A 20,692-nucleotide genomic window follows, 5' to 3' on the forward strand; every position below is an offset into this window, starting at 1 on the left:
CGACTGGCTCAGAAACAACCCCCAAAACCTCAGGAGAAACTTCACCTCACCTGCACCCATTCCTTTCTGGTGTAGGCAGATTGTGGTCTTCCAGGATTCGGCCAGTTGGTTGTGCGTGAGTTTCTGGCCAAAGGAGGTGGATTGGATCTGTGAGAGCTGTGACTACCATTAGTTCGTCATATTAATGTATCTATTCAGACCATTGCCCCTGTATTCCACTAGCAAATGGCCCTTTTTCTGTAAAAGGCACTTGCTGAAACCATCTACTTTCAATATGGATTTGGAACCATCTACTTTCAACAATATGGATAATAAAGTAGTCACAGTTTCTTCGACCATGTCGACTCTATCACACAAATCCAGGGAAAAAATGATGGGCTAAAACCTTGTGACTTGACTTGACTTGACTTGTGAACACGCAACCCCCAAATCACCTACATTCTGTGGGATAGACACAAAATGCCGGTGTAGCTCAGCAGGTCAGGCAGCATCTCTGGATAAAGAAATAGGTGATGTTTTGGGTCGAGACCCTTCTGCAGAATGAGACAATGTTTTAGGTGCAGTTGTATTGGTGTTGATGGGATACAGTATGTGGTCAGTGAGCATTATCATCCTTCAGTCTGAATTCTGAAAAAGGATCTCGACCTGAAACATTACCTATTCCTTACCTCTTGAGATGCTGCCTGACCTGCTGAGGTACTGCAGACTTTTGTGTTTATCTTCGGTATAAACCAGAATCTGCAGTTCCTTCCAACATTCTGTGGAACACTGGCAGGCAGTGGAGATTGAGACAATGGTGACCCAAGGAACTGCAGATTCCAGTATCTTGAGTAAATCACAAGATGCTGGAGTAACTCAGCAGGTCACACAGCATCACTGAAGAACTGGGATAGACGATGTTTCGGGTCAGGACCCTTCTTCAGACAGAGACAATGTTATCGCATAGTTGTATTGATGTTGATGGGCTATGGTACGTGGTCATGCCCGGTGACCTACAGCAGTGAGCATTATCGTCCATTCCCTTAGTCATGCCTAACCTCTTTACTCTTCTGAGGGGCCAGACCAATAGATTATGATAAAGAATGAGAACCTCAAATGATTTTCAACCGTTACACGTTTCCACTGGCCAAAGTACCATAGAAACATAGAAAAATTGGTACAGGAGTAGGCTGTTCGAGTTAGCACCGCCATTCAATATGACCTTGGCTGATCATCTAAAATTAGTACCCCGTTCCTGCTTTTTCCCCATATCCTTTAGCCCTAAGAGCTAAATCTAACTCTCTATTGAAAGCATCCAGTCAATTGGCCTCCACTACCTTCTGTAGTAGAGAATTCCATAGATTCACAATTCTCTGGGTGAAAAAGTTTTTTCCGCATCTCAGTCCTAAATGGCCTACCCCTTATTCTTAAACTGTGACCCCTGGTTCTGGACTACCCCAACATCTGGAACATTTTTCCTGCATCAATCCTTTAAGAATGTTATGCTTCTATAAGATCTCCTCTCATCCGTCTAAATTCCAGTGAATACAAGGCCAATTGTGGCACCTCCGCAGTCACATTGACTGAAGTGATTGAAATGGCTTGCAACTGAAGATCAAGCATGGGATCCCCCTGTAGCTCCATTTGTGCAGGATGGGGGTTCAACATGGCGACTGAGTGTGTCGTGAATTCCTTCAACTGGTTCTATAATCAGTTCAGGCTGCTTGCTGATATGTTAACTTGTTATATGCAGAGCACCAACGATTCGTTTGGATCACTCCTCCGGGGATCTTGTAAATGTCCTTGGCATGTGAAAACCGCCAGATTTTTAAAAAGAAAGATTAATTCCAGTATATGGTTTCCTCGTCCACTTCAAATCAAAGACTTATTAAAAGTCTGGCATGGTAATTGCACGCTTTTTTTTTTTCTTCTCCAAATGTACATTCTAAAGAACAGATTCACAGCCACAGTGGTATTCTCAACTCGCCCGTTACACATCACAGTAAATCGTCTCCACCAGTGAGGTTAAATAATACAAAAGGGGGCCGAGACAGTTATAAACATTCGAAGTATAAATGCACCGAGAAAATTATTGAGGTCGCTCTGGCTCACGGAGGCGGGAGCGCCTACACCACCCCCTCTCCCTCCCCCAGCGAGTGAACCGCCTCTCCGCCCGTCTCCATGAGGCGGGAGTGATGTCCCACCCATAAACCTCCCGTCTCCTTGTGGCGAGATAGACCCCCGTCCCCCCGTCCCGAGAGACCCTACCTGAGGCGAGAGGGCCTTCACTACCCTCGACTCGTTGAGGCGGGAGACTCCCAGGCCCGTTTACTTGAGGCGGGAGAAATTCCTCCGTCTCCCTAAAGTCGGAGAGACCCCCCCCCCCCCCCTCTATTGAGGCGGGGGAGACCACTCCACTCTTCCCCGCCTCCCCTCGGGTGGGAGAGACTCCCCACCCCCGTCTACCTGAGGCGGGAGAGATCCCCCCTCGGGCGGGAGAGGCCTCCACCCCGCCGTCCGTCAGTGCTTCTTCGCTTTCTTTGCAGGCCCGGGGGTCGCCTTCTTCTTGGCCCTCCAGCGGAAGGGGCGCCGGGCCGACATTTTACGAGCACAGACGAGGCCGGGGTCGTGGAGCAGGCTCCACATCAGCCACACCTCGGGCACCTTCAGGCTGTGCACCACCATCAGCTCCCGGTAGAAGCACGGGTCGAAGGTCTGCAGGTGCGGGGCGGCGGACGGCCGCACGATGCCGAAGGTCCGGAACCCTTTGTGGGTTTGCGGCGTGAGGCCGATCCGCAGCAGACACATTCCCAGGAAGACGTCGTCGATGGGGAAGAGGTCGACCTCCTTGCTGGCGCCATAGAGCCTCCTGGCCGTGTGGCCGCTCATGAGGAAGCCTCCGCCGCCCGCGTACACCGGGTAAACCCCTGAGCCGTACATCATCTCGGGGATGTAGTACTTACTCCTGTTGGACCTGATGGGGAGCGCCTGGGAAATAATGTGCCCAACGAACAGGTCCTCCTTGGGGTTGGCGCCCAGCAAGAAGTCGGCAATGTTCTCCATGTTGACGAAGACGTCGTCGTCCCCCTTGAAGACGAACTCGGCGGCGGGGCAGAACTGGTCGAGCCATTTGAGGAAGTGGATCTCCTTCAGCGTCAGGTTGAAGAAGGTGTCCTGGAAGTCCCAGAGCAAGATGTCGCGGTAGACATGGCTCTCGTGTTGCACCAGGCGCCTCCAGGAGGCCAGCGCGGTCTGGTTGGCGGGGGTGGCCAAGAGGAAGAGCCGGCGGACATGCAGCCCGTGGACTCGGCCTTCGTGTGCCCAGGTGTTGCGGGCCACCTCCCGCCGCTCAAACTCCTCCACCTTGGACTTGATGGAGACCAGCAGGAGCGGCTCCCCGTTCACCTTCAGGCACTTGTCCACCTGGTTGATGATCTGACTGAACTCACGGCAGTCTTTCTGCCAGAGGTACTGGCGGTAGCTCCAGGGTAATGGGTCTGCGGTTGGAAGTGTTGCGGCCTGAACTGACCCTTTCTCCACACCCTGGCCCAGCCGGCAGATGTTCTCCAGCGCTGACCCTGCACTAGCAGAGGGTGTTTGACTTACCGCCTCCACGGTTTGCACCGTAATGAGCCGTTCAGTGCCTGATACCCCGTCTCCTTCTGGTTCGTCCACCCACGGACTTACAGGCTGCATTTGGAAGTAAAGCAGAATGCAAAGTGCAGAAAGCAGGAGAACAGTGCAGATGAGATCACCCTTCCTTCTCAATCTCATGGTCCCTGGAGGTGCGGGCTATTCTTGGAAGGCTGGCCGAAGGCTAGATGGGCACCAATTGATCTTCAGAGCAATTGTGCGCCACTGAATTTTACAGGTCACAGTGGAGTAAGTTTGTACTGATTTCACAGGCCGTTCCACACAGGGTGGGAATTCTTTCTGCTTTTATACAAGGTGGGGTTTCAGGGGCTGTTTTGTACAGAGTTCGTTTATATGGGCTAATTTTATACAGGGTTGAGGTTGAGGCTGGTTTTGTACAGTACTGGGATTCACAAACTGATCTTGCTTGGTTTTATCCTGGCTGGAATTCACAGGGCAATTTTTTTTTTAGGATGATGTTCGCTGGTTGGTTTTATAAGGAGTCGAGGTTCACAGACTGGTTTTGTGCCAGGTTGGGATTCACAGGCTGCCTCTGGGTGCGGTGCTGAAATTCACAGGCCAACTCTTCAATGATGTTACACAGGTCTGCAGTTCACAGGCTGACTATATGGGTATGTTTGTTTTATTCAGTCACATCTGTGGAACAAACAGAGAAAGGCATTGTTAAAGGAAACAGCTGTCCAGCCTGCCACGTATAACCTTTACTGTGCAACATAGAGGAAGTTCTGGAAATCTGCTCTGGCAAATTTAGAAACATCACACTTACAGAATAAAAATGTACTTTAATAATCCTTCTTGTTCTGTACCTTGGCACTTGCTTTATTGCTACTTTCCTTCAGTTACTCAGTTGCATGAAGTTTAGAAATGGTACAGCCCAGAATTCTGCATTAATTCATATTTATAAGTAGGGGATACATGGAACTGCAGTTGCTGTAATCTTGAGTTACGCACAGTGCTGGAGTAACTCAGCGGGTCAATCTGGACCCTTCAGACTGATTGCAGGGAGAAAAGAGGTGGGGCGGGACAAATCACAGTGGATCCAGGCGACGGGTGGGTTTGATTGGCTGATGGGTGGAGTAAATGACAAAAGCTGGAGAGAACAGGAGATAAAAACAGGAGATAAAGGGTGTCAGATTACAAGAGGAGTGAAATGTAAAGCCAGAGGGAAGGATAAATGTGGAAAAGGATAAGGGGAGGAATAGGTACACCAGGGTAGGGAGCGGCACAGGAAAGGGTGTGTCGGGGAGGGGTGGGGGTATTATTTCAAATTGAAGAATTCAATGTTCACATCAATGGGTTATAAACTATCCAAGCAGAATATACGGTGCTGTTCCTCCAGTTTATATGTGGCCTCGCACCAAACGCGTATTTGAATTCAACTCCATTAGCTATTCCCCGGTCCACTTGCCCAGCTGATCAAGATCCCATTGTAATTCTTCATAATCATCTTCAATGTCTATGATACCACTGATTTTAGTGTCACCTGCAAACATATTAATCGTGCCTTGTACAGTCTCATCCTTGAATGGCTGCAGGTCGTTTATTTTGATAGTGGGCTTGAAATATCAAGTATTTTTAATACACATTTAAATCTAGTGATTCTGGGAGAAGGACTTGTTTGGACCTGTTTTTTTTCTGGTTCTTAAGATTAAGTGCAACATGCTTCTAAATCCATTGATTATCTGTGAAGGTGCAGTGATAGGCATCTTTGTGTCAAGGAGGCACTGACCAGTGATCATTCTGTTACACTTTCCTCCCCTGTTACCACTCTTCCATGACCTTGTATTCTAGTTAATCTAGACAAATATCTGAGACAAACTGAAATGATTTGCTTTTGTCCTCACAATGAGTTTCTGGTGCCATTTATTGAAGCATGGATTCGGCCCCAGTTTGAAAAAGGACATTTCTCTGTATCCTTTAAAGAAATTAGTTATCACATATATTGCAGGAGGGGGTTACTGCAATGTTTTATACCTCTGTAGCTCTGTATCCTACATCTAATGGTTAATACACACACAGCCACCTCTCTCCAACCTACTCCACCTAATGACCAAGACACATACCTCTTCAACCCATGTTTACTCAACACACACTCAAAATTCACCATCCTCAGGAAATGCTCAAAGTATGCACATCCATCTCTAATGTCACATCTCATGTCCAAGGCACACCCATCCACATGATTCTTAACACATGCATAGATACATAGACAATAAGTGCAGGAGTAGGCCATTCGGCCCTTCGAACCAGCACCGCCATTCAATGTGATCATGGCTGATCATCCACAATCAGCACCCCTGCCTTCTCCTCATATCCCTTAATTCCACTAGCCCTAAGAGCTCTATCTAACTCTCTTTTGAATACATCCAGTGAATTGGCCTCCACTGCCTTCTGTGGCAGAGAATTCCACAAATTCACAATTCTCTGGGTGAAAACATTTTTCCTCATCTCATTGCTAAATGGCCTACCCGTTATTCTTAAACCGTGGCCTCTGGTTCTGGACTCCCCCCACATTGGGAACATGTTTCCTGCATCTAGTGTGTCCAATCCCTTAATAATTTAATGTGTTTCTATAAGATCCCCTCTCATCCTACAATCCCAGTCACTCCATTCTTTCACCATATGACAGTCCCGCCATCCTGGGAATTAACCTCGTGAACCTATGCTGCACTCCCTCAATAGCAAGAATGCCACTCTCCATGTCACTCCTTGTATCCAACACACACACATATCTGCTCACACTCACTATCCACATCACACACATCTCTGGTCACACCCACTAACCATAACACACACATCTCTGCCCACACTCACCGTCCACAACACATAATTCTGATCACACTCCACCACACACACATATCTCTGCTCACACTGACAACACACACACACTCTGCTCACACTCAATGCCCACAACACATACATATCTCAAAGTATGCATAACCATCTCTAATGTCCCACTTATGTCCAAGGCACACGCACCCACATGATTCTTAACACATGCATCTCCATGCCACTCCTTGTATCCAACACACACACGTATCTGCTCCCACTCAATGCTCACAACACACACATCTCTGCTCACACTCAATGTCCACAATACACACACATCTTTGCTCACACTCAATCCACAGCACACATCTCTACTCACACTCACGGTTCACAACACACACATCCCTGCTCACACATTCTCCACAACATATATCTGCTCGCATTCCACCACAACACACACACATCTCCTCACTCATTCTCCACGCACACATCTTTGTTCACAATCATCACCCAGAGCACACAACTCAGCTCACACTCACTATCCTCAGCACACACACATTTCTGCTCACACCCAGTATCCATCACATACATTACAATCCAATTCCAATCAACAATGCAAAATCATCTACCCATTTGCCACCTGATATTCAGCACATATCTTACAAAACTGCATCTGATCACCAGTACACACGGCTGGCCATCTCATTCCAACACTCACATACACCTACCAACTCTAAGTGTGGAGGGAATCGCTGACACCATATTGGCCATTCATTATTTGGAGGTGCGGTTGCGTCTTCCTGTGCAGTCTACAGGAAGAGATAAGATCTTGTCTTGCCTGCCCTGTATACTGCAGGCACACTTCAGACATGTACTTGCAACCAGGAGATAATTGTGCAGGAAATATCTGAGTTTTCCCTGATGAAGAGGCAGTGTAAGCCATGAACTTTACTTTTTGCCAGTTCTGTGGCCTTCACTGCGAACTAACGGCTTCTCTTTGGATACATCTGCTGTGTGGCGCCGCAGAGATCTGACATCTGTACAACACGGGCAGTAAGGAAAGCGAGGACCCCCTTCCCTCCCTGTCGAACCAGAGCCTGTGCTCCGTTAGAACAGGGGAACCTCAAACCACCCCCTCCCGGCCAGGCATTAAAAAGTCAAACCTACCCTTTGGAAGGAGCAGAAAGTCGGGCGATCTGTTTCCAAGAGCGCCCCAGCACGCCGCTACCCCTTTACCTGAGCGCTGGGCATGAGACAGCGAGCCGCGGACGCCAGGTGACAAGCTGCCGGGCGCTTGCGAAGTGCGGTGCAGCTGGATGCAGAGGAAGGCGTTTCAGTGTACGAGCAGCGAGCCAGGAAGCCGTGGGAGCCAACGAAACCACATCTGGATTTCATTAGTGGGACTGCGAACTGTCGGTTTCAGGAACATGGGGTTGGGGGTACTCGGGGGTTCCGCTCGAAGCCACGGGTCAGCGTGCGCCCAGACACACATAACGTTGCGATTCCCGGTGTTGGCGAACGGGACGGGACATTCCCGGCTTGTGTCCAGAGCCCGGCCTGACGGGACTCTGGCTACATTCCAATAACAGTTACACAAGCACACAGTGGTGTGCTCTGCCGAGGAATGCAGCGTGTGACTGGAATACTAGCATAGCTCAGACCTCTTTCTCCCTTCATGTACCAGCCAGTGACCAGTGCCGCTCTAAAAGCCGTTACCTCGGCGCTAGAGCCCGCGTTCAGTCCTAGTCTCAGATGCTGTCTGTGTGGTGTTTGCACGTTCTGCATCTATCGTTTCCAGAGTGCACATGTTTCCTCTCACATCCCAAACGACATGCAGGTCTATAAATTAAGTGGTCGTTGGACATTGTCCATAACGAGAAGATAAGTTGGAACGTGGGGAGAATTTAAAACATGGAATTGATGTAGGATTAGTGTCTATGGGTGGTTGTTCCACGCATAGACTCTGGGGGCCAAGTGACTGTTTCAGTTCTGTCTTACTTTGACCCTCAAGGTTCTTGACCCTTGGCACATAGAGAGAGCACACTCCGTCTTTCACATGCAAATGTATGCGGTCAAGTTCTGTTTCAGATGCTCAAGCACATTTGTTTCCAAACACATACTGTATGCACAAACTTTGCAATTATGCAAGAGGGCTGTCACCTCTTCCCATTTATTGTATCAAACATATTGCATTCACTTACAATATCTACATTCTGTGAATATGGCACTAGTACTTCATTCCCAAGCATACCATCACCCATTAGTTTGATGGGTTGTTCCACTTGGCCCAGCTCCTCAATGTTCAGTGGTAGGAGGAACTGTGTTGTGCATAAATTGATTGCAGATTTCTTTGTTGTTAATTAACCAAAGCCCTTTGGATAGTAGTAAGGCTGCACCATTACTCAATAACCATGTCCTACTTGAACAACCTCTCTGAGGAGGAAACACGGTGAAAAACAAAGTGCCGATGGAACTCAGGAGGTCAGGCAACATTTGTGGAGGGAATGAACAGATGATATTTTGGGTCAGGATTCTTCTTCAGCTGAAGAAGGGTCCCAACCTGAAAAGTCGTCTGTCCATTTCCTCCCTAGAGGCTGCCTGGCCCGCTGAGTTCCTCTCGCTTTGTTTTTCGCTCAAAATTCCGCACCTGCAGTTTCTTGCCTCATGTGACAGAACAGTTAATGCGAGCTATTAAATTATCATGTGATACAATAAAGTGAATTAGGAGAAACTGGCAGGTACTGGCAATCTGAAAACAAAATTAGAAACTGCTGGAAGGACAATGCACAGAATGCAGAACATTGAAAGTGTTGCCAAAGTGGTGTGGGTCCTTGATGATATTTGCTGCCTTTTTGAGACAGCCCCTTTTATAAATTTCTTCGATAGTGGAAAGGTCAATTGGATGGTGGATAAAGAATTAGTTTATCCAATGCCTCTGTTGGTAGACATTGGTGACAGCATGATCCATCCGGCATGATTAAAACTCACGACCACATCCAGAAATTATCACACATCGATTTTCATTCTTGACCTTAAATTTCTGCATTAATAGGCATGTTGAAGCAGGACTCCATGCTGAAAAGGTTTAATTTGCCCTGGTTAAACCAGTTCATCTCACGTCATCATACTAAGCTATTTTTAGATTTCATCATCATTTTGAGTAATTTAAAAGTCGGGCATTTAATGGATGTCCTTTAATATAATTTATGATTTTCACTGCTTCATCTAGAACTTTTTTAGGTCTGCAGACATCATATGTGTAGCCAAAGCCTCTCTGTGTATGCAATAAATGTGTCGATTTTGCATCTGGTGCAATAGTTTTAATCCTTGTAACAAGCCCTTTTTTACATCCACCTGCGCCTGTGCTTATTCCAACACAACGCTTCCAATCAAGTTTGTTTTGTTGCATAAATTCATCCATAATCGTAAAGATTTTTTCTCCAGTTGTATGTTCTGGCAAAGTTTGGCAAAATAAAAGGTTGTCATGAAGTTTTTCGTCTTTTTCATACCTAACGACCACCAAAAGATTTGCAAAATTCACAATGTCAGTGAATTTGTCCGCCTGCAATGCATAATAACGATTCTGACGGATGTCGGACAATAATATTTGTTTTACATTTTCAGCCATTTTGGTGATTCTTCGATGAACAGTATTATTTGAGAGACAAATACGATCAAAAGACCTTTTTGCGTCATCTCCGATCATTACTTCTGCCATTATCTTTGCTGCAGGCTTGACCAAAGTTTCGCCAATTGTCTCTGGTGCGCCATTTTTCGCTATTAAGAGCGACACCATATATGAAGCTAATAAGGCTTTTTTGTTCTCACTTCCTGTCAGGCCCCACATTATTTTCTGAGTTTTAAAAAAATCTTTAAGTTTATTGTCGAAAAATTCCACAGGTTTGTCTTTGTATTCGATATGTTTCGATTCAAAATGGCGTTTCAAGCTGGAAGGCTTCATACTCCCATTTGTTAAAATTTCATGACAAATGACACATAATGGAGCCGGTTCATCTTCATCTCCAGTCCATGAAAATCCATATTTCAAGTAATTTACATCGTACTTACGAAGTTTCTTTGCCATCTTCTTGGTTGCTCCTTTAGGGATGGCAGGTGGCACACTCTTCTCAATTTCATTACATTCATATGGTCCAGATATATGAACGTTTTCTCGTTGTCTGCGGCTACTTCTATCTTCCTTATTGCTCTCTTTTGTGCATGAATCCGATTCAAATAGACACAGTGGTCGGATTCATGCTTCTGCACCACGCCAGGCAGCATTGGTCCTTTTAGTGGCTGTCAAGGGTTTTCTAACTAATCAATTCACCAATTCAAATTTTCTTGGCTCTAAATATTAAGTTAAATGTCTTTTCAATTATATTGTGGATGCAGTGGAGTTCTATTGTTTGCAAATGCCTAATCTCTGCTTCCCTGACCTTTTAAAATAAAACAGAGATACAGCTCGTGGAGGTAAAATTAAAATTAACAGAGAAAGCAAAGAAGAGCTGTTCATTAAATATGATCAATTGGCCTTATACAGAGTGGATCCCTAGTGCAAATATTCAATCAGTAATATCCAAAGTTTAAATAGGTAAATAACTGCAGATGCTGGTACAAATCGAAGGTATCACAAAATGCTGGAGTAACTCAGCAGGTCAGGCAGCATCTAGGAGAGAAGGAGTGGGTGACGTTTCGGGTCGAGACTGAAGAAGGGTCTCGACCCGAAACGTCCCTCATTCCTTCTCTCCTAGATGCTGCCTGACCTGCTGAGTTACTCCAGCATTTTGTGATACCTCCAAAGTTTAAAGATCACAAAGCAGCAACTCTTCAAGAAATAGTTATAAATGTCAACTATCAACTTATCCAAGAAGTTGAACAAAAATAATTGTTTGCAAACATTTTATATACGAAGAAATCGTAGAGTTGTGAACACTGCCCAGTCTGGCACACAAAATCCGCTTACTAAAATGGCGCTGAAATTTACCCATGACCTACTACGGTTTATAGAGCCGAGTGGTCTATCTTGCTCCTCTGGTATCTTTGGTCACGTGGTCCAGACATGGTTGGCGCGCTGCAAGCTGGGCCAGCAAGATGGCAGAGTGGTTTTAGGTTACGCCGCGCCGGCTCGAGTGACAGCATGAAGACGTTCTGCAGCAGAGCGAACCCCACCACTGGGGCCTTCGAGTGGGAGGAGGAAGATGAGGACTATGACTACCATCAGGAGATAGCACGGTACCGACTCAACGCGTTGCCGCTGTTCTTGAGCCGGGCCGTCCCGCCCCGCCGGTGACCTGCCCCGGCCTCGCCGGCGGCGCAGTTTAGCGTTGGCCCCACTGCCGACAATGACCACGGGTGACTGTCACCGCCTCCTCGTGTCCGGTGTTTAAACACAAGGGAGGGCGAAAACAAAATAAAACCACGGATGCTGGAAATCCGAGGCGTAAAATAGAAAGCGCTGCACATTCACGAAATATCAGGCAACGCCTGTGGAAAGGGATTCTTCCATCTGGAATTAAACTTTTATGGGGTTTTTCTCTTCATAGGTGACGCATGACCAGCATTTCTGGGGTTTTTTATGCCAGATTTCCAGTATCTGCAGTTCTTTACCTTTCAAGTTCTACTGAAAGACCAACCTGAAAGCAACTATTTTTCTCTCGCCCCTGTTAAATATTCCAGACATATGCAGCAGAGTATCTTACCCAGGTTTTCAATGACTTGACTTGGGCAATCTGACTTTTTTCAAATTCTCTTATACTTTTATAAAGCATTTTTCAAGCTAGTGATTATATTTTCATGTTCTCAGGAAATCAACTCCTGTAACTCAGGAAACTTCTGAAGGAAGGATCCCGACTGAAAATGTTATCCATCCCTTCTCTCCAGAGATGCTGCCTCTCCTGCTGAGTTACTCCAACATTTTGTGTCTATCTTTGATGTAAATAAACATCTGCAGTTCTTTCCTACTTGTGTAACCCGGGGCTGCCTGTATATTTTTTTTAAACTGAAAATGCCAAAAATATAGACATGACTTGAAAAACAAAAGCTTTTCATTGTACCAAGGTACATATGACAATAAACTAAACTAAATCTGCTGAGTATTTCCAGCATTTTCTGTTTTATTAGTAAACATCAAACTGCTGGTGGAACTCAGTGGATCAGGCAAAATCTTGGGGGGAACATGTTTTGGGCTGGGACCTTTCATGTTAATGAAATTGAGGGGAGATAACAGGAAAAAGAAGGGAAGGGATGGACAAAATCTAGCAAATGGTGGATCCAGTGGGGAATGAAATGGAGAACCAGAGGGAGGGATTGGGAGTAGAGAACAGGGGAAAGACAAATGTGTTCATGTCTTTAGGTTCAATGTTGCTTTATTTGTCGCATATGCAATTTTCACAGTCCAAAGTCTGGTAGGCTCACAGGCACTATATACTTTAGCAGTTCCTGCAAACCGATGTCACTCCTAGTCCGGTCATCTTTGTGTCCCAAGGGCATCTCCTGCAGCTGACCTTGAAAGCGCTGGAGGCAATACCCGGTTCACCCTCCTACTGGCCTACTTCTAGCACCCAATGTCTCCAGCTCCCTCCCGGTTATGCTGTACGACGGGCCTTCGGGTGAGTTACTGGTCCTGCCTGCTGTCCGATGAGTCTTTGGGCGGGCCCTGGCAAGTCTTTGGGCGAGTCCTGATGAGCTTCAGGCAGGTTCCTGATCTCGTCGATCGACGAGCCTTCCAGTGAGGTCCCGCTGACCGACAAGCCTTCTGGGCGGGCGACGCGGCACCTCGGAAAGTCCTCCACCTCGGGGCACCTCTGGGCGGGTTGTAGCCTACCCATGAATATGAAGTGCTGTTCTTCCAATTTGTGCGTGCTCTTGCTCTGACAGTGGTGGAGATGAAGGATCGACAGATTGATATGGAAATGCGAAGGGAATTTAAAATGGCAAGAAATTATAAGCTCAAGCTGGCCCTTGTGGACAGAGCACAAGTGTTAGGCAAAGTAGTTCCCTTGTCAAAGCTTAATCTCATTAATTTAGAAGAAGCCACATCAAGAGCATTAAATGCAATAGACAATGTTTAAGGAGGTAGACACAAAATGCTGGAGTAACTCAGGGGTCAGGCAGCATCTGGAGAGAAGGAATGGGTGACGTTTTGGGTCGAGACCCTGCTCTGTCTTACCTTCAGTTCCTCATAATTTCAGCATCTGCAGTTTCTTGTTTCTGCATTTTTTACTTTTAGTTTCCCAGCATCTGCAGTTTAACAAAAAGAGAATTCAATGTATATTTCAGTTTGGGAGTATCCACTGTGTGCTTTCTTTGCCTGCCTATCATAGCTATGATTGATGAAGCTTTATATTTCAGTTATTCCATTCACATTATGCATCCTTTAATGCAATAATTATGTGAATAAGGCTTTCTACTGCAATAAGGCAATAACCGGACATCCATGTAAAATAATTGTTTCTAGCGTAGGGGAAAAGTTCCCCTTTCCTTGAGTACTGGAAATATTTTGGTGGAAGAGGCCAATATACAGTCAGCCACCCTCCCAGTGGACAGCAGTTACCTTCTCAAATCTTGTGAATCCTTTCCAAATATTTATAATCTGTAACAATTCTCAAATCATTGTAAACTATGTTACAATAGAAATAATTTTAATCTGCTCTATATTTGTCATGTTACAAGTCTAATGGATACAAATGTACTACCTTTAATTTTTCTTATTAAACTGAAAGCTTGAAAAGTTGATTTTCTTGTTTTAAATTGACCCCTAAACGATGTTGTTGAGAGACTGAATGGTCAGTGTCCCGAGAATGTGAAGCCCAAGAGACATCAGCCTTTTTTTCACTCTGATATTGGTTTATTATTATCACTTTGTATTGTGTGCTATCCAGGCAAATTATCCCATGCATGCTTACTTCAGGATGTGCAAAAGGGAAAATAAACAGAATGCAGAATGTGGTGTTATAGCTACAGACGAAGTGCAGTCAAAAATAGAAGGCCTGCAACGAGGTAGATTGGCAGATCAGGAATTCATCCCTGGCATTCAAGGATCTGATTTAGTGTGGAAGAAGCTGTTCTTGAATCTTGTGGTATGTGCCTTCAAGCTTTATATCTTCTGACCGATGCAAGACATTGGAAGATGGAATGACTGGGTATGAGACGTCCTTGAATATGTCGGCTGCTTTCCCAAGGCAGTGTAAAGTATAGATTAGTTGATGGGGGGGTGTAGAAGGGAGACTGGTTTGTGTAATGGACAACAAAGTGGAATTCTTTGCCACAGAAGACTGTGGAGGCCAACTCACTGGATATTTTTAAGGCAGGGATAGATAGATTCTTGATTAGTACGGGTGTCAGGGGTTATGGGAAGAAGGCAGGAGATTGGGGTTAGGAGGGAGAGATAGATCAGCCATGATTGAATGGCGTAGACTTGATGGGCTGAATGGCCTAATTCTGCTCCTATCACATGACCTTATTACTGGACTGCGTTCACAACTCGCTGTAATTTCTTGCAATCTTGGACAGAACAGTAGCTATATGCATCAGATGAGATGCATTCTGATAGGATGTTTTTTATGTTGCATCTGTAGAAATTAGTAAGAGTCATTGCAGGCACACCAAATGTCCTTGGCCTTCTGAGGAATTAGAGGCATTGATGTCCTTACTTGACTGTAGCATCAATGCATTGGACCAGGACAAATTGGTGGTGTACGTGCACCTAGGAATTTGAAGCGCTCAACCATCTCCACTTCAGCATCTTTGATACAAAATGGAGCATGTAATCCACCCTACTTCCTGAAGTTAATGATGTTTCTTTGTTTTTCTGACGTTGAGTGGGAGATTGTCTTGACAAGATATTACTAAGCTCTCAATCTCCTTTTGTATATCTCGTCATTGTCTGAGAACCGGCCCGCTATGGGAAGTGTCATTTGCAAACTTGTAAAAGGATTTAGACCAGAATTTGGCTGCAGTCATGAGTGTGGAGATTGTAAAAAGGGAGTGAATGCATCCTTGTGGGAAAGATATTCTCTCCAGACTGGGAAAGACTAAAATATGTTTTGCTGAGTGATGAGTTTAGTCACAGCAAGACTAGAGTTTTAAAGATAGTAAAGAGTATATGTCAAAGGTGGTGAAGAATGCAAGTGTTAAAGACTGAAAATTAGCCTCTCAGAAATGTATTGCAATATGAGCATTCAACTATAAAATAAATGTAGTAATGTTACTGATATGACATATTCTGATCATACACCATCTCACTAATTACAATAGTAAATAAATAAATAGTCTACTGCATGCATGGGGATTATCAGACATTGTAGAGCAATAGACGATAGCAAATCAGAAAATGCCACAAATATTTAGCAGGTAAGGCAGCTGGTGCAGATGCAAGTTGGACCAGATGGAAATGCCTCAATGGATTGGGTACTGGTGTTGGCAGAGCCAAGGTGTCTCAAAACAAGTGGGGATATAACTCCAATGATGTCACCTGCGAATGTGGTATTGAACCACAAACAATGGAATACCTGCTGAAATGCCCACAACTGAAATATCAATGCACAGCTGCTGATCTCGCTGCCTACAATGAAGATGCCGAGAAGTGTGTTCAACTGTGGCTGAACAATATCTAATCTTGTGATGTGGACTCGATAAGAAGATTTAAAAATGACATAAAAATTAATTTCTTCAAAATAAAATGAACTAAAAGCAGTACATACTGAAACATGATTAAAAACATCAAACTAAAATAATTTAGAAAAGGCATTTCTTCCTTTACCTTATGAGACACGGTTCTATTTATGTAAACTTTTATGGACAAATATGATCCTGTGCCAGGATGCTCAGAAGTCTCAGCAAGGTGGAACTCCACTGCTTAGCTCCACATCCAATAAACTGTTACATACATTAGTGAGATATTTTACTTTAGAAATACAGCACGGAAATAGGCTCTTCGGCCCACCTAGTCCACACCGCCCAATAATTGTCCCGTACATTAGCACTATCCTTTACACTAGGGACAATTTACAATTTTTACCGAAGCCAATTAACCTTCAAACCCGTTCATCTTTGGAGTGTGGGAGGGAACCGGAGCACCTGAAAAAACCTACATGGTCGCAAGGAGAATGTACAACCTCCGTACAGATAACACCCAGGGTCAGGATAGAACCCGGGTCTCTGGTGTTTTCAGACAGCAACTCTATCACTGCACCACTGTGCCGCACCTAATATGATCTATGATCTAAATTGGTCGATAGGTTTGGGATTTTGGTCGATAGGTTTGGGATTGTTTCAACAATCATGTTGAAACATGCAACGTGATTACATCGTGTTTGACCAATGCTTGCATAGAAATGCCATACCTGCTTCCATTTATATGGTTGCCAGCCAGTTTCTGTGTGGATGCTGTATTTCTAGCACTTTTTTGTTTTAATTTCTTATTTTCCAGCTGCCACATTATTTTGTTTGAGGATTTTTCAAATGTTTAGTCAGAAACCCATTAGGTCTGGTCTTCTTCACAGCCTGGATTCTGGTATTCTAACTTCAAGCTCTGGTTCATTCAATCAGGTTTCAAGGACTCTGTATCTGACATCTGAACATGTCAATTAGTTTAATGCAGACAAACAAATTAAAACCATATGTTATATATGAATGCTAAACTTATTAGAATTAACCAGACCATTTTTCTTTATCGCCCTATCAGGTCATCATATGCAGATATGCTGCACGATAAAGACAGGGTAAGCATGTGACAAAAAATAGGTTTATTAATTTTTTATATTTATGTAAAGGCTGTAATTAAGCAGTAGACTGTAGAGCTGAAGGAAGGTCGCTGGGCTGTAAGTGGCACAGAATCAGTGGCATGTTTTCACTCCCAAACTTAAGAATGCAGTGATGACTCATTGCACAAGAAATGTAATAGGTTTTGATTTTGACCAGGCTACATTTTACTTATTTGTAGCTTGGGTTCTGAAATGCTTGGTTAAAACTACAGATGATTATCAGTACCAAAAATGTTAGTGTGGCCAGATCTCTTCCCATTTTTGTACAGCTAAAAGTGAATGGGGTTTTTTTTTGCATTGTTTGCTGTCTTTTCTCTTAAAGCAGTGGCCTGTTTCAGAGTAACACGGTTTCTATCTGCTGTTTGTGGAGACCTAAAAATGATTGAATGACAAAGAGAAAAAGAGAAACTGCAGTATGTGTGAGCCACATCAGTACAGCAGATGCTTAAAACCATGAAACTGTTTTACAGAATGAGAAGTACTACAGTGGAATTCGGGCAGCAGTCCGCAGGGTGAAAGAACGAGGTCAGAGGGCGATTATCCTGGATATTGGAACTGGGACTGGGCTGTTATCCATGATGGCAGCAAGAGCTGGCGCCGATTTATGTTTTGCAGTTGAGGTGAGATTCGGCAGCTGGTGGATGTGTTATTCACAAGTTATAGGAGTAGAATTAGACCATTTGGCCCATCGAGTCTACTCTGCCATTCAATCATGGCTGATCTCTGCCTCTTAATCCCATTTTCCTGCCTCCTTCCCATAACCCTTGACACCCATTCTAATCAAGAATTTGTGTATCTCTGCCTTACAAATATCCACTGACTTGGCCTCCACAGCCCTCTGTGGCAATGAGTTCCACTACCCTCTGACTAAAGAAGTTCCTCCTCATCTCCTTTCTAAAAGGACGCCCTTTAATTCTGAGGCTATGACCTCTGGTCCTAGACTCCCACCAGTGGAAACATCCTTTCCACATCCACTCTATGCCTTTCATTATTCTGTAGGTTTCAATGAGGACCCCCCCCCCCCTCAACCTTCTAAACTCCAGCGAGTAGAGGCCCAGTGCTGTCAAACACTCGTCATATGCTAACCCACTCATTCCTGGAATCATTCTTATAAACCTCCTCTGGACCCTCTCCAGAGCCAGCACATCCTTCCTCAGAAATGGGGCCCAAATTTGCTCATAGTACTCCAAATGCGGCCTGACCAGCGCCTTATAGAACCTCAGCATTACATCTCTGTTTTTGTATTCCAGTCCTCTCGATATCAATTTATTTATTTTACTTATTCGTGACATCACACAACTGTTTGCCAATAGCAAGCAAATGCTAGCATTGAATTTGCCTTCCTTACTACCGATTCAACTTGCAAATTAACTTTTTGGGAGTCCTGCACCAGCACTCCCAAGTCCCTTTGCACCTCCTATTTCTGGATTCTCTCTCCATTTAGAAAATAATCTACGCCTATATTCTTATTACTAAAATGCATGACTCCGCACTTTGCTACACTGAATTTCATCTGCCACACCTCTGCCTACTCTCCTAACCTGTCCAAGTCCTTCTGCAGAGTCCTTGCTTCCTCTACATTGCCTATCCTAACATCATCTGCAAACATGGCCACAAAGCCTTCAATCCCCTTATCCAAATCATTAATATACAACATGAAGAGAAGCGGCCCCAGCACCGACCCTTGCGGAACTCCACTAGTCACTGGCAACCAACCTGAAAAAGCGCATTTTATTGCAACTCTGCCTTCTGCCATCTTGCTATCTATGCTAGTATCTTCTATTTAATAACATGGGCTCTCATCATCCCTGGCAGCCTGACGTGCGGCACCTTAATGAAGGCTTTCTGAAAATCTAGGTAAACAACATCTACAGCCTCCCCTCTGTCTGTCCTGCAGTTAACTTCCTCAAAGAACTCCAGCAGATTTGTCAGGCAAGATCTTTCCTTTACGAAACCATGCTAACTTTGGCCTATTTTATCATGAACTTCTAAGTTCTGCATAACCCCATCCTTTATAATTGACTCAAAAATCTTACCAACTACCAAAGTCAGGCTAACCGGCTTTGTAGTTTCTGCACTTCTGCTTTGCTCTCTTGCACAGCGGGGTGATATTTGCATTTTTCAATATCTTTGGGAATCACTCCTAACTCTAGTGATTCTTGAAATATCAAAGCTGATGCCTCCACAATCTCTGAGGTCACCTCCTTCAGAACCCTGGGGTGCAGAACTTGTAGGTTAAGACTTATCCACCCTCAAACCTTGCATTTTTCCTAGCACCTTCTCCTTCGTAATTGCCACTCCACTAACTTCCACCCCCTGACTCTCTAGGATTGCAGGTTGTAGTCTAGGTTATACTCTAGATTTTACTTTTGGCAGACTTATTAGCTACTTCAGAAGCCACAAAAATGGAAAATAAGCTAATCATTCTTGGTCCCAATGGTGATCTTGAGAGAAGGGACAAGCAAAAAGGATCGTGGCTCAAACTTTAGATAATGGATCTTTTTAGTATTGACTTTCATGGCAAAATTAACCGAATGTGGAAATGATCTGTTGGTTGTATGTGCTGAAGATATTCATTTGATGGGTTACCTTTTGAAATCTCTTTCGATCTCAGTTGCAACATAATTAAGTAACTGATTATTGGAACTTGTAGGTTAAGATTATATTCTGATGCTCAATATTTCACAAGATCTGTGGCCTTGCTCACAGTGCTGGCAGGAAGTAGCTTGTCTTTCTAATCAATGGGGCAGGCATCTATTATAAGATACAGTATAAAGGAAATGGAACATAGAAGATAACATGGGTCTTACTATGGTCATTCTGTTATTATTCCCCAGGTTTTTAAGCCAATGGCTGATGTTGCTGTAAAGATTGTGGACAAAAATGGATTCGGTGATAAAATTAAAGTCATCAACAAACATTCAACTGATGTGACAGTGGGGCCAGGTAAGACACCTGAGGTGGTCAGCATTAAAGAGAACATTGATAGGAAATATTGTGGTGGTGCGTTACCTGTTGAGTCGTAGCAATCCATAGAATCAGATAATTGTATTACTGGGTTAGAAATGCATAATGCTATTTGATTAGAATGATTTGTGATCACCAAGGTGGTAATCAAAATAGTCACTTTTAAGCGATATCTTAAATATCAAATTTGATTTGACTTCCATGACCCATATAACATAGAAACATAGACATAGAAAATAGGTGCAGGAGTAGGCCATTCGGCCCTTCGAGCCTGCACCGCCATTCAATATGATCATGGCTGATCATCCAGCTCAGTAGCCTGTACCTGCCTTCTCTCCATACCCCCTGATCCCTTTAGCAAAAAGGGCCACATCTAACTCCCTCTTAAATATAGCCAATGAACTGGCCTCAACTACCTTCTGTGGCAGAGAATTCCACAGACTCACCACTCTCTGTGTGAAGAAATGTTTTCTCATCTCGGTCCTAAAAGACTTCCCCCTTATCCTTAAGCTGTGACCCCTGGTTCTGGACCCCAATCACCGGTCAAATGGCAAGCAATA

At 44.5% G+C, this 20,692-nt stretch overlaps 2 protein-coding genes across 2 annotated transcripts in view; one reads left to right on the forward strand and one right to left on the reverse strand.

Moving 5' to 3' along the window:
- Positions 1–2,344: 2,344 nt before the first annotated feature.
- b3gnt9 (UDP-GlcNAc:betaGal beta-1,3-N-acetylglucosaminyltransferase 9) lies at positions 2,345–7,738 on the reverse strand. Its single transcript, XM_078401677.1, has 2 exons — positions 7,570–7,738; positions 2,345–4,269 (listed from the first exon to the last, which is right to left on the reverse strand). The coding sequence occupies exon 2, from the start codon at positions 3,751–3,753 to the stop codon at positions 2,500–2,502; it is 1,254 nt and encodes a 417-aa protein (XP_078257803.1). The 5' UTR covers positions 3,754–4,269; positions 7,570–7,738; the 3' UTR covers positions 2,345–2,499.
- Positions 7,739–11,461: 3,723 nt separating this feature from the next.
- Positions 11,462–20,692, forward strand: part of prmt7 (protein arginine methyltransferase 7) — a 32,429-nt gene continuing 23,198 nt past the window's right edge. Inside the window, exons 1-4 of the mRNA XM_078400513.1 lie at positions 11,462–11,634; positions 17,087–17,123; positions 17,636–17,785; positions 20,003–20,111. Coding sequence (XP_078256639.1) covers positions 11,462–11,634; positions 17,087–17,123; positions 17,636–17,785; positions 20,003–20,111 — 469 coding nt within the window. The remainder of the gene's footprint in view (positions 11,635–17,086; positions 17,124–17,635; positions 17,786–20,002; positions 20,112–20,692) is intronic.

The sequence above is a fragment of the Rhinoraja longicauda genome, chromosome 6 (assembly GCF_053455715.1).
Source record: "Rhinoraja longicauda isolate Sanriku21f chromosome 6, sRhiLon1.1, whole genome shotgun sequence".
Classification (NCBI taxonomy): domain Eukaryota; kingdom Metazoa; phylum Chordata; class Chondrichthyes; order Rajiformes; family Arhynchobatidae; genus Rhinoraja; species Rhinoraja longicauda.